At 43.3% G+C, this 12244-nt stretch overlaps 1 protein-coding gene across 2 annotated transcripts in view; it reads left to right on the top strand.

Annotated features, from left to right (window-relative positions):
• Nucleotides 1–12244, top strand: part of Ano6 (anoctamin 6) — a 158474-nt gene that overhangs the window by 119912 nt on the left and 26318 nt on the right. For both annotated transcript variants that reach the window (XM_048365969.1, XM_048365975.1), the window contains 4 exons: nt 28–133; nt 1854–1914; nt 6201–6343; nt 11535–11612. In XM_048365969.1, coding sequence (XP_048221926.1) covers nt 28–133; nt 1854–1914; nt 6201–6343; nt 11535–11612 — 388 coding nt within the window. The remainder of the gene's footprint in view (nt 1–27; nt 134–1853; nt 1915–6200; nt 6344–11534; nt 11613–12244) is intronic.

Raw genomic sequence — 12244 nt, 5'->3', positions numbered from 1 at the left:
GAAGTTTCATTTCTCTCTCTTCTTTAGCAAAGAAGTCTGCAATCCTGATATTGGTGGCCAGATCATAATGTGTCCCCAGTGCGATAAACTCTGTCCGTTCTGGAAATTGAATATTACTTGTGAATCATCCAAGGTAATATTTTCTGTTCTGAGCATTTATTTATAATGAAACTTTTCCTGCTAATCATTATGTATGGCATAAGAATTGTCTTTTTCCTTTCTGGGAATTTCACAAAGATCCTTTTCAATGAAACTTGCATTCTAGAAGATAGTATAGACTACATATTTTATTCTTATAGATAGATAATAAATTGAAGCAGGCACTGGTGGCTCATGCCTGTCATCCCAACTACTCAGGAGGCTGAGATCTGAGGAACACGGTTCAAAGCCAGACAGGGCAGGAAAGTACATGTTTTGTTTTTGTTGTATTTTCATGTACTATCCTGGAGCTTGAACTCAGGGCCTCAACACTGTCTCTGGGCTTTTTTGTTTAAGGCTCTATCACTTGAGGCACAGCTCCATGTCTAGCTTTGTGTGGTTAATTGGACACTAGTCTCAAGGACTTTTCCTGCCTGAGGTGGCATCAAAACTCAACCCTCAAATCTCAGCCTCCTGAGTAGCCAGAGTTACAGATATGAGCCACCAGCACCTGGCTCATGAGAATCTTATGTTCAATTAACCAGCAAAAAGCTGAGTCTAGCATTGACACTAGGGTTGTGAACTCAGGGCCCTTCACGTGCTCAGCTTGCTTGTTCAACTGGCAGTGTACCACTTGTACCATGCCTCCAGCTCAGCTTTTTGCTTATTATTTTGGATATGGAGTCTTAAATATTTTTCTGCCCAGGAAGGCCTTGAACCACAATCCTTCTTGGGTATAGTAGGATTATAGGAATGAGCCACTGGTGCCTACCCTCTGTTACCTGTACAGATTTTTTTTCTTTAGAAAATACAGACATGCTCATTAATAAAACAAAGACATAACAACTGAACAATTTCTTTGAACATCCTATAAGGAGATAGGTAATTATATATTAACAAGAGATCAAACTTAGAAGAACCAATGAATAGCCCCTTCTTTTGAGAGGCTTACTGACAGTTATGCTCAGTGAGCTCTTGTGCAACCTCTCCCCAGTGAAGATGCCTGCCAGCCACAGGAGAAAAGCTATCCTTGGGTGAGAGGAAGCAGAGCTCTCTCCATGAGGACTCTCTCTGCAGAAACCCAGCTTTGTGCTTCTTTCCGTAAGGGAGAAATTCTGGGGGCTGGGGTTCTGGCTCAGCGGAAGAGCGCCCGCCTGGCGAGCGCGAGGCCTCGGGTTTGGTCCCGGTTCCGGAAAAAAATCACAAAACTATAAAAGACCAAAAACAACAACAACAAGGTAATGGTGCATAAGGGAAAAATTCTGGAACTTAGCTTTCTCAGAGTTGCCCTGGGGATATTTTGTTCTTAGAGCCATTGCATGCCTTCTTCATGTTCAATATGGTAGCTCAAATAAAAGCCATTTTATAAGGAGGTTGCCCAAGACCCACTACCTGTCAGCCTAGCTACCTGGGAGGTAGAGATCTGAGGATCACAGTTTAAAGCTAGCCAAGGCTAGAAAGTCTGTGAGACTTACCTACAGTTAACCACCAAAAACCCAGAAGTGGAGCTATGGCCCAAGGGGAACAGTGCTAGCCTCTTGGGAAAAAGCTAAGGGATAGTGCCCAGGCCTAAATTCAAGATTTGGTTTGGTACAAACACAAATATACATACACCCTTCAGATTGAAAAATACGCAAAAAGTTACAAAGTGTTGTGTGTTTCCTGAGTTCTTCTAAGTTGAGAACTTCATTTATATGTCATTATTTTTGTTTTAGAAATTGTGCATCTTTGACAGTTTCGGAACCCTCGTCTTTGCAGTGTTTATGGGAATATGGGGTAAGTGTGTGTCACTTTTTCATGTACTCCATAGTAGTTGTAGTTTTAGATAGGCTAGCAATGTACTCCACACGTAGGCCCTTGTATTGTGTAAACTTCAGCTTTCCTCACCCTGTATTTGTAAGTAGGGGCCATTGTGTTAGCTTTCCTTGCATAAAAGTACTTTGAAATATCAGAGCTTAGCACACAACACCTGCTTTCCTGTTTGATTATTTCTAGTTCTCTGGGCCAGCTGGAATATTCTTCAGGTATGGGCTGGATTGGGTGATCTCTGTGGTGAACTGGTGGCTCCATGGTGCTGGGTGTTCTGACTGGGTGTTCTGACTAGGTGTTCTGATAGTCCACGTGACTGGGAAGGCTTTGCTCTAATCCACATGGTCTCTTCCCCCAAATAAAGTAGCCCAGGATCCCTTGGGGTTCCAAGGAGAAGCCTCAGTACATCAGGTGTGTTGGTGATGACCCATCAGCTGAAGCCAGTTCTGTGGCTTGGCCTCCATCAGTGGGAAGCAGAAGGAAGATATGTCGGAAGCCAGGACAGTTGTATGACCCTCCCCCATCCCCAGCACTTAAGATCAGAAGGATTTCCAGTGTTCTCAGATTTGGGGATATATGCGTGGACTTCACTGGTTGAATACATCTAGTCCAACAGTCTAAGCATGCTTCAGATTTGGGAGCATTATGTCCACAACTCACAAAGTTTCAGATTTGGGAGCATTTTGGATTTCAGATGTTTGGTTCAGAGATGCTCAATGGATATGACAACAACTCCAAGAGCTATCCACCCTTCTTAACTTTTATGGGGGTGAGGGAAAGCAACAAGAGGATATGGGTGAGCTTTGTAATTTTTTTTTTACACTTTCGTATGAGTGAAGACTTAATAGGTATTCATTAGTCTTATAATACATAACAAGTTCTGTTGGAATACAGTCCTAAAGAATCAGTTTGAGCAGAGGGCCAGTGGCTTACACCTGTAATTAACTACTCAGGGGACTGAGATCTGAGGATTGCAGTTTGAAGCCAGCCTGGGCCAGAAAGTCCATGAGACGCTTATTTCCAATTAACCATTAGAAAACCAGAAGTGGCGCTGTGACTCAAGAGATAGAGTGCTGGCTTTGAGCAAAAAAGAAGCCAGGGACAGTGCTCAGGCCCTGAATTCAAGCTCCAGGACTGGCAAAAAGAAGGGAGGTAGGGAGGGAGGGAGGGAGGGAGGGAGAGAGGGAAGGAAGGAGGGAGGGAGAGAGGGAGAGAGGGAGGGAGGGAGGGAAGGAGGAGGGACGGAAGGGAGGGAGGCTACTGCAAATAAGACAAAAAAAAAAAGATGAGTTTTGACCTAGGAAAGCCAAACCTCAAGTTTAAAGCCTAACTTCCCTTCTCTGGTTATTAACTACACCAAGTTTCCAGAACCACCTTCTGCATCCGGCTGGGTGGTTTGTTTCATCTGAGTTTAGCATGCAGAACACATTCCTGCACTGCTTGTAGCAGCCAAGGTCTGTCTTTAAGGATGAGTATGATGATGGAGTTTTTATTTTAAGTGCTTTATGTTTCTTTCCTTGTTACTTCTACCTCATGAGAACTACTGCTGCGAACCTCATTACAGAAAGTCCGAGGCAGCAGAACAGAGCAGGCAGGGGCTCCCTGGAAGTCACTTATTATCACTAGCAAGCTATTCCTAGAGCCTCTCCTCTGTGCCCAGATGCATGCAGCACTTAAGAGTACTTTTCTGCTCCCTAGAAATGATAAAGCACAGAGGGTAGCAAAACTTGTGTAGTCAACACAGTACAAATCATCTACTTATCTGGAACAAAGCCAGGCCAGCCCACTGCATCGCTGTGATTCACGGAGTCTTAACTGCAACCCATGGCTGAAGCAGTGGTTGTGAACACTTCTCACCTGCCTCCCTCCCTGATGTTTCTTACCTCCTTCCACCTGATTCTCCCTGGCCCACATTCGTGGACGAATGAGTATAGTCTTCAGTTTTCACACTGGAGTGCTGAGAGGTTTTGTTGTTTATGTGTGTATGTACATATGCATGCATGTGTATGCATATTCATGTATGTTCATGTGTATGTCAGTCCTGAGGCCTTAATTTAGGGCTTTGGCACTGTCCTTGAGATTTTTTTACTCAAGGCTAGTGCTCTACCACTTAACCACTTCCAGCTTTTTACTAGTTAATTGGCAATAAGAGTCTCATGAATTTTTCTGGCCAGGCTGGCTTCACACTACGATCCTCAGAATTCAGCCTCCAATAGCTAGGATTACAGATGTTAGGGAGGTAAAACTGTCCCACTTTATAGGGGTTTGTGAGCAATGAGGAGTAAATATTTTAGAATCTTGTCAGAAGTTCAGCAGTACATTGTTAAAGCAACCAGATCACTCTCATCTACAATGTCTTATCCTTATATGTTGCAGGATGTCAGCTACCAATGTCATACCACCATGAGCTCTTTCCTTTCTTTCTTTCTCTCTTCCTTTTTTTTTTTTTTTTTTTTTTTTTTGGTTGTTGTTGGTCATGGAGCTTGAACTCAGGGCCTGGGCACTGTGCCTGAGCTTTTTCGTTAAAGGTGAGCATTCTATCACTTTGAGCCACCAAGCTACTTCTGATTTTCTAGTGACTAACTGGAGAAGAAAGTCTCACAGACTTTATTACCTGGGCTGCCTTCAAACCACAATCCTCAGATCTCAGCCTTCTAAGTAGCTATGATTCTAGGACTGAGCCACCAGCACCCAGCAGCAATTTGTGTGTATGTGTGTATCTTCATCTACCACGTATTTTCTTTAGATATGGTTTAGTTTAATTCCTAAGACCCGGGCAATCTTCCCTCTTCACTTACAGTGTGAATTTTAACTGCAGTTGACTTGAGCTTCGTGGTATGTGGTTTGCCAGGAATCAGAAGTGGAGCGCTGCCTAGTGGAGCTCTTCTCATTGCCATATTGTAGGGATTCAGAGCAAAGGTCTGCAACATAGAAAATTACCATCCGGTCAGACATAGCTGCCCGGGTGTGCACCAGCTGTGGGTTACTTCATATAGCACTGGGTGACTAGTATTTTCCATAGAGTCTTTAACTGGAAATGAGACAACTTGACACCCACTGATTCGTACAACCCCCTTGCCTGCAAGGGCCACTGTAATCCTTGCTACTCAGGAGGCTGAGATCTGAGGATCGTGGCTTAAAGCCAGCCTGGGTAGGAAAATCCATAAGACTCTTATCTCCAGTTAACTACCAAAAAGCTGAAAGTGGAGCTGTGGTTCAAGTGGTAGAGTGCCATCCCTGAGTGAAAAAGCCAAAGGCCAATCAATGCTCAGGCCCTGAGGTCAAGCTTCCAATACTAGCATTCAAAAAATTATTTTGATGGATGTAATTGTACTATTTTGTTTGAGGCTTTAAAAAATAGTTAGAAAATGTCAGTTCCGTCTTCCTGGTTCTATCTCATCTGCCTTAAATACAGACTCACCTTTCCACAACAGAAATAAGAAACCACCATTCTCATTCTTGTAGGCTTATAGGAGATTGGTACTGGTTTGTTCCGTTGATGCCTGTAGACACTGTATTTGTTTGTTTTCCATAATGATAACAAAGTACCTGAAGCTGAATAATGGATAAAGAGGAGATTTATTTAGGTCACAGTTTTGAACATTATCAACCCTCTGTCTTAGGAACTAATGGGAATTCCTTGAAAAATACTGAATCCCCTCTCAGGGGAGCACCTCAGGGCCCTAATGACCCTTCATGAAGCCCCACCTCTCAAGAGCTTCACCCCACTCCATGATGGCCAAGCTGACACATGAACCTTTGAGGGACACCCTCAAACCATAGCCAAACCGTGCCCGAGTCCAACAGGATTGTGTGTGTGTGTATGTGTGTGTATGCGTGCATGTGTGTGTGTGTCTGTCCTAGGGCTTGAACTCACAGCTTGGGCACTCTCCCTTAGCTTTTATACTGAAGGCTAGCATTCTACCACTCAAGTCACACCTCTGCTTCCGGCTTTTTGCTGGCTGGTTGGAGATAGGAACCTCATGGACTTTATGGCCTGGCAAGATCTGCAGATCTCAGCCTCTTGAGCAGCTAGAATCATAGGTGTGAACCACCAGCACCCAGCCAACACTTTCTTTCTTTACAAAAATAAATAAATAAATCTTCAAATATTAGTATCACCTCTAGATTAGAATTTCAAATGTACAAAAGTGTCATGGGTAATAAATAATTAAGAGTGATATTCCATGTGGGTTTCTGAAGCATGGCACCTCATCACAAATGCATTTGGGTCCATTCTCTCCCTTCCTTAGTGACCTTATTTCTGGAGTTCTGGAAGCGGCGCCAGGCAGAACTGGAGTATGAGTGGGACACAGTTGAGTTGCAGCAGGAAGAACAGCCGAGGCCTGAGTATGAGGCACAGTGCAATCACGTGGTCATCAATGAGATCACCCAGGTAAGGGGCTGTGATCCCAGTGCACTATGGGGGGGGGGGGGGGAGGCACGCTGCGGGGGATTGCCGCTGTCACTCATTGCATGACCGTGGAGCTAAACAAAATGGCACAGTGCCTCTGCTCCATCCATGTGTCCTCCAAGGGTGGGCAGCCTGCATGTGATCTGGGCATAGACCATTTTTAGGAATCTCCTCTGGTGATTCTAAGAGACAAAACAATGGGCACAGAAAACAATGGATGGTGTTTCCTGTCATAATGAAAATAAAAATACAAAAAAAATTAATTAGATTGATGTGCATGTAGAAGGAATGATGTGTAGATTTGTATAGGGGAGTCTCAATCTCCACATCCTAGAGTCACTGTCCCTTGGTCCTGTACTAGGCCTCAGGCACTGTTTCACCTTCTGGTTGAGTTGTACACAAAATAATATGCTGTTCCTATTCTGAAGTCAGAAAAAAAGGAGGAAGAAGGAAAACATGCCCGGTGCCAATGGCTCATGCCTCTAATCTCATCTACTCAGGAAGCTGATAGGAGAATTGAGATTCACGAGCAGCTCAGACAGAAAAATACATGAATCTCTTCCTCCCCATCTCAGCTAAGAGCTGAGCACAGAGGTGCACAATCCGTTGTTATCCAAGCTATGTGGGAAGTGGAAATGGGAGGATTGTGGTCTAGGCCAGCCCTGGGCATAAATGTAAGACCCTAATTAAAAAAAAAAAAAAGTGTCCAGGGCATGGTGGCTCAAGTGGCAAGTGCTGAGTTCAAACTCCACTACTGTGTGCATGCACACACTGGTATAAGAGCTTGAATTCAGAGCTTGGGCCCTATTCCTTAGGTCTTTCACTCTACCACTTGAGCTGTGGCTCCACGTCCAGCCTTTTGGGGATTGTTTTTTTTTTTGGCCAGTCCTGGGGCTTGGACTCAGGGCCTGAGCACTGTCCCTGGCTTCTTTTTGCTCAAGGCTAGCACTCTGCCACTTGAGCCACAGCGCCACTTCTGGCCGTTTTCTGTATACGTGGTGCTGGGGAATTGAACCCAGGGCCTCATGTATATGAGACAGGCACTCTTGCCACTAGGCCACATCCCCAGCCACTTCCAGCCTTTTGCTGATTAATTAGAGATGAGAGTCTCACAGACTTACTACCTATGCTGGCCTCAAACCTCGATCTTCAGATCTCAGCCTCCGGAGTACCTAGGATTATAGGCGTGCGTCACTGGAACCTGGCTAAGGGTTAGCATGTGTCAGGATCCCACTATATTTAAGTACTGTGTCCCTGCATTTGTGTCATTTGCTGCTGCTGCCAGTGCTACAAAAGTGAATGATAAAACCATAGATCTCTTTATATTGCCTTGCCCTTAGCGGTGACTTCTGGATTGTCTGTATTACAGCTTCTTTCAGTCAACAGAGGAAATGTACAGCCACTGTTGCTTGCCTGTCCCTAGGATAGGAGCAACAGGTTTTGAATACCAATAGCCCTTGGGAAGACATTACTTTTACTGAGAGTATCTAAGACTGTCCCCAACTATAGCTTTCATAAATGGAATCAGTGTTATAGAAAGTTGGCACTAAAGGGAGTGGCGGAAGCAATTGGACCTCTTCATTTTATAAATAGAAGCAAACAGGAGGTTCCCTTTGGAATGAAGCTGACATTTGTTGCTTGCAATGTAATGTATCAGTCCCCTGCAATGGATACTCAATGTGGCATCCTGGAGAAGATAGAGAGAGTCAGCACATGGGTGGCTGGAAGATAACACAGAAAGGAGAGCTGACACTTAGGCAGAATTACACGTGCATGAAGTGTTTGGGGGACTGAAAAGTAGAAGCAGCATGAAAACACTGCTGAAGAAAACACAATCTGATCATATGAACCTCCCAATTACATGTTTAAAATTGTCATGTAATCAATTTGTTGTTCCCATTGAAATGTCGCTTGGAAGTGATGGGCTTTGGCAGCTCCTGCCTGTAATCCCAGCTACTCAGGAGGCTGAGACCTAGAGGATCATGCCCAGGCAGGGAAGTCCACAAACTCCATATCCAGTTAACCAGCAAAATGCCAGACTGGAGGCATGGCTCAAGTGGTAGCTATAAAAGCTGAGTGAGAGTTGGAAACCTTGAGTTGAGTTGAAACCCCAGGACTGGCAGACACACACAAAATAAAGAAAGGTGGGGGAAGATTCATTTTTATCTTACCTTTCTTCCTCATTGTTTTTGATGGTGTGGGGGGGGGGGGGCGGTGCGCGCCAGTACTGGGGCTTTAAGTCTGGGCCTGGGCACTGTCCCTGAGCTTTTGTGTTCAAGGCTAGCACTCTACCACTTGAACCACAGCTCCACTTCCAACTTTCTTTTTTTTTTTTTTGTAGTTTTAGTGAAGATAGGAATCTCATAGACTTTCCCATCCAGGTTGGCTTTGAACCAGATCCTCAGATCTGAGCCTCCTGAGTTGCTAGGATTATAGGTGTGAGCCACTGGCACCTGGCTTCTTCCTCATTTTCTGTCTTTAATTTTGTTACCTTTAAGTAGCTGAACAAATGAGTTGCCATTTAACTAAGCAGTTTATGAATACAGTGCAGCTTAATCAATGCCACCCCTTTCAGCATTCTCACCCTTCCACTTCTATTGCTAATGTATCTTGTGTTGTTTAGAGAGACTATGGCGTACTTCTAGAGTCTCAGGAACGGGATTGCTCCAGTTCAGGTCTGAACAGAGCAATAATAAATAGTTCCACATTTTTGTAGAGTCAATGCATTGAGTTATGTACAAAGCTACCTAGAAGAGTACCTAGCACAGAATGAATGCTGTGTCTGCAGCTATCTTTTTGTGTGTGATGATACTGGGGCTTGAACTCAGGACCTGGACGCTGCTGTCTCATCTCTTTTGCTTAAGTCTGGCATTCTGCCACTTGAGCCACAATTCCACTTCCAGCTTTTTGTGGTTAATGAGAAGTAAGTCTCATGGACTTTCTCTGCCCACACTGGCTTTAAACCATGTTCCTCAGATCTCAGCCTCTCCTGAGCAGCTAAGATTGAAAGTATGAGCCACCTGTGCCCAGCTGCAGCTATTTTTATACTATAGCTGCTCAAATAATTCAGGTAAATGAGAATTACTGATATATTCTCAAGACTCTAACATAGATTCTTACAAACTGAAAAATGGAAACCCTCTAAAAACTCATTGTCAAACCAAATTAATATATAAAAGCTCAGCCAAGAAACCCATGCCAGATTCCTGATATTTAAAGACCTCTGTGAATTTTTAATGTCCCATCTGGGTTCCACTCCCTTATCTCAAGGCCCAAGGGCCTTCACCAGTTCTAGGAGTTTGGCTGTGGGGTCTTTAGGGTCATTTAGGTAGAAATGGTTTGGTTTCTTTCTTCCCTATCTTGATCCTTTTATTTCTTTCTCTTGCCTTGTTGCTAGGTCTAGAAATTCCAGTACTGTGTTGAACAAGAGCAGAGAATAGACATTCCTGCCTTGTTCTTACAGGAAATGCTTTCAGTTTTTCACCATGTAGTGTGATCCTGGCTAATGTTTGTCATATATAGTATTTGTTATGTTCAGGTACATTCCTTGTATTCCTAAGTTCTTCAGAGCTGTTATCAGAAAAGCATGTTGAGGTTTGTCAAAGGCCTTTATTGTATCATTGAAATAGATATGTGATTTTCATTTTGTTTATGAAATATATATTTTTGTTATATGTATACATAATTACATTATATATGTTGGACTAGACTTGCAGACCTAAAATGAAACCAACTTGATCATAAAATATGATCTTATTGATTCGTTGTTGAGTTCTTTTGGTGTTTTATTAAGGGTTTTGCATCTGTGTTCATCTAAGAGATTGATCTATAGTTCTTTATTTGTTGTCTCTCTGTCCAGGTTTGGAATGTGTGTAATTTTGACTTCATAGAATGAGTTCAGTAGTGTTCCTTCCCTTTCTGTTTCATGGGAAAATTGGAGGGGTGCTGGTGTTCATTCTTTCAAAGTCTTAGAGACTTAGGCTCTGAACCCATCAGGCTCTTCTTTGTTGGGAGATTATTACTGTTCCAATCTCATTGTTGATCTGTTTAGATGGTATATGTCCTCTTGATGGGCTTGAACTTGGGGCCTGAGCACTATCCCTGGGCTGCTTTTGCTTAATACTGGTGCTTTACCAGTTGAACTGCAGCTTTTTTTTGGAGGAGGGTGGAGGTGAGGGTGTGTGCTTAACTAAGAGTCTTTCTAGCCTTTCCTGCCTGGGCCAGCTTTGAACTGTGAGCCTCAGATCTCACCCTTCTTGAGTAACTACTAACTAGGGTTAGAGGTGTGAGCCACCAGGCATCTGGGCATTTGGCTCAATTTTGAGATGATCTAGGAATGCATCCATTTCTAGTAGATTTTCCAGTAAAGGTTTTTGAAGTAATCGCTAGCAGTCATTTGGGTTTCACTTGTATTTGTTGTGATATCCTCATTTTTGTGTCTTGAGTATATTTGTATCTTGGCTAAGGGTTTATCAATTTTATCCTTTTGAAGAACCAAGTTTTTGTTTCATTGAGTTTTTGTGGTTTTGTTTTTGTTTTTGTTTTTGGTATAGTGTTTTTTTTTTTTGTCACTGCCTCATAAATTTCTGGCTTAATCTTTATTATTTTATTCCATCTGTTAGTTTGGGGTTTACTTCAAGCCAAGTCCAAGAGTGGCTTTGTGACTTGGCACTGTCGGATGCATGGACTCCTGAGCTCAGGTCCTGGCAGATAGAAAAAATAGTTCATTACTCATGCTTGCAGTTTCCAAAAACTGCTCTTAAAACGAACAAAGCGGGACTGGAAATATGGCCTAGTGGTAAGGCGCTCTCCTCGTATACATGAAGCCCTGGGTTCGATTCCCTAGCACCATATATGTAGAAAATGGCCAGAAGTGGCACTGTGGCTCAAGTGGCAGAGTGCTAGCCTTGAGCAAAAAGAAGCCAGGAACAGTGCTCAGGCCCTGAGTCCAAGGCCCAGGACTGGCAAAACAAAAAACGAACAAAGCATGTGTCCTGTTGTGTCTGTCTGAATTTATTAACAAAAATTTAATTAGGAGTTCTGTGTCTATACATGCAAACTAAGGTTTTTGCTTTGTAAATTAAGCTCAATAGGTGGTATTGACAGACTAAGAGAAAAACAATTTCCTTGGAGGAGTTAATCCTCTTGCCTTTCTTTGTGTCCTTGTTTACAGGAGGAAGAGCGCATCCCCTTCACGACCTGTGGAAAATGTATCCGAGTGACCCTCTGTGCCAGCGCTGTCTTCTTCTGGGTAGGAAGGGGATTCAAAGCCAAGCTTGGGAGACACAGGGGTTTCCCCTAGAGCTGCCTGGGAAACTTACCGAGGGTTCAGCATCTTAATATTCTGGTGATTCTTATACCACATTTGGTTCAAGCAGGTCAGTGGGTCAGGATTTTGCATTTCTATGAGAAGCACAAAGAAGAATAAAAAAGTCTAGGAATATCCTTACTAAAAAGCTCACAGGAGCTGGGCACCAATGGCTCATACCAGTGAGCCTAGCTCAGAGGGCTGAGGACAGGAAAGTCCTTAAAACATTAGTTATTTTGCTTATTATTAATAAAATCATATTAGTAATATAATTTGTGAGGGTTTTGTTGGCCCAGGAACAATGAGACCAAAAAATGGGCCATGAAGGCCCACCTTGTCTCTGATGTAAGTCATGAGAAGAAGGCATTAGAAATCCACAGGCGAGGTAGAAATGAGCCAGGAAATAAATGGTCCTGAGATTTTCACAGACTTTTGGAGGGAAACATATGGGCTAAAGTCATACTTTGAATCACACACTATAATAAATTCTTCAGATTCCTTTTTGTTGTTGTTGTTTATTGTTAAATCACCACTAGGGGAAGTGGCACTGAGCAAAAAGAGTTTAGGGACAGTGC

The sequence above is a fragment of the Perognathus longimembris genome, chromosome 1, assembly GCF_023159225.1.
Source record: "Perognathus longimembris pacificus isolate PPM17 chromosome 1, ASM2315922v1, whole genome shotgun sequence".
NCBI lineage: Eukaryota > Metazoa > Chordata > Mammalia > Rodentia > Heteromyidae > Perognathus > Perognathus longimembris.
The sequence above is the reverse complement of the archived record's forward strand: the minus strand, read 5'-3'. Positions and strand labels throughout refer to the sequence as shown.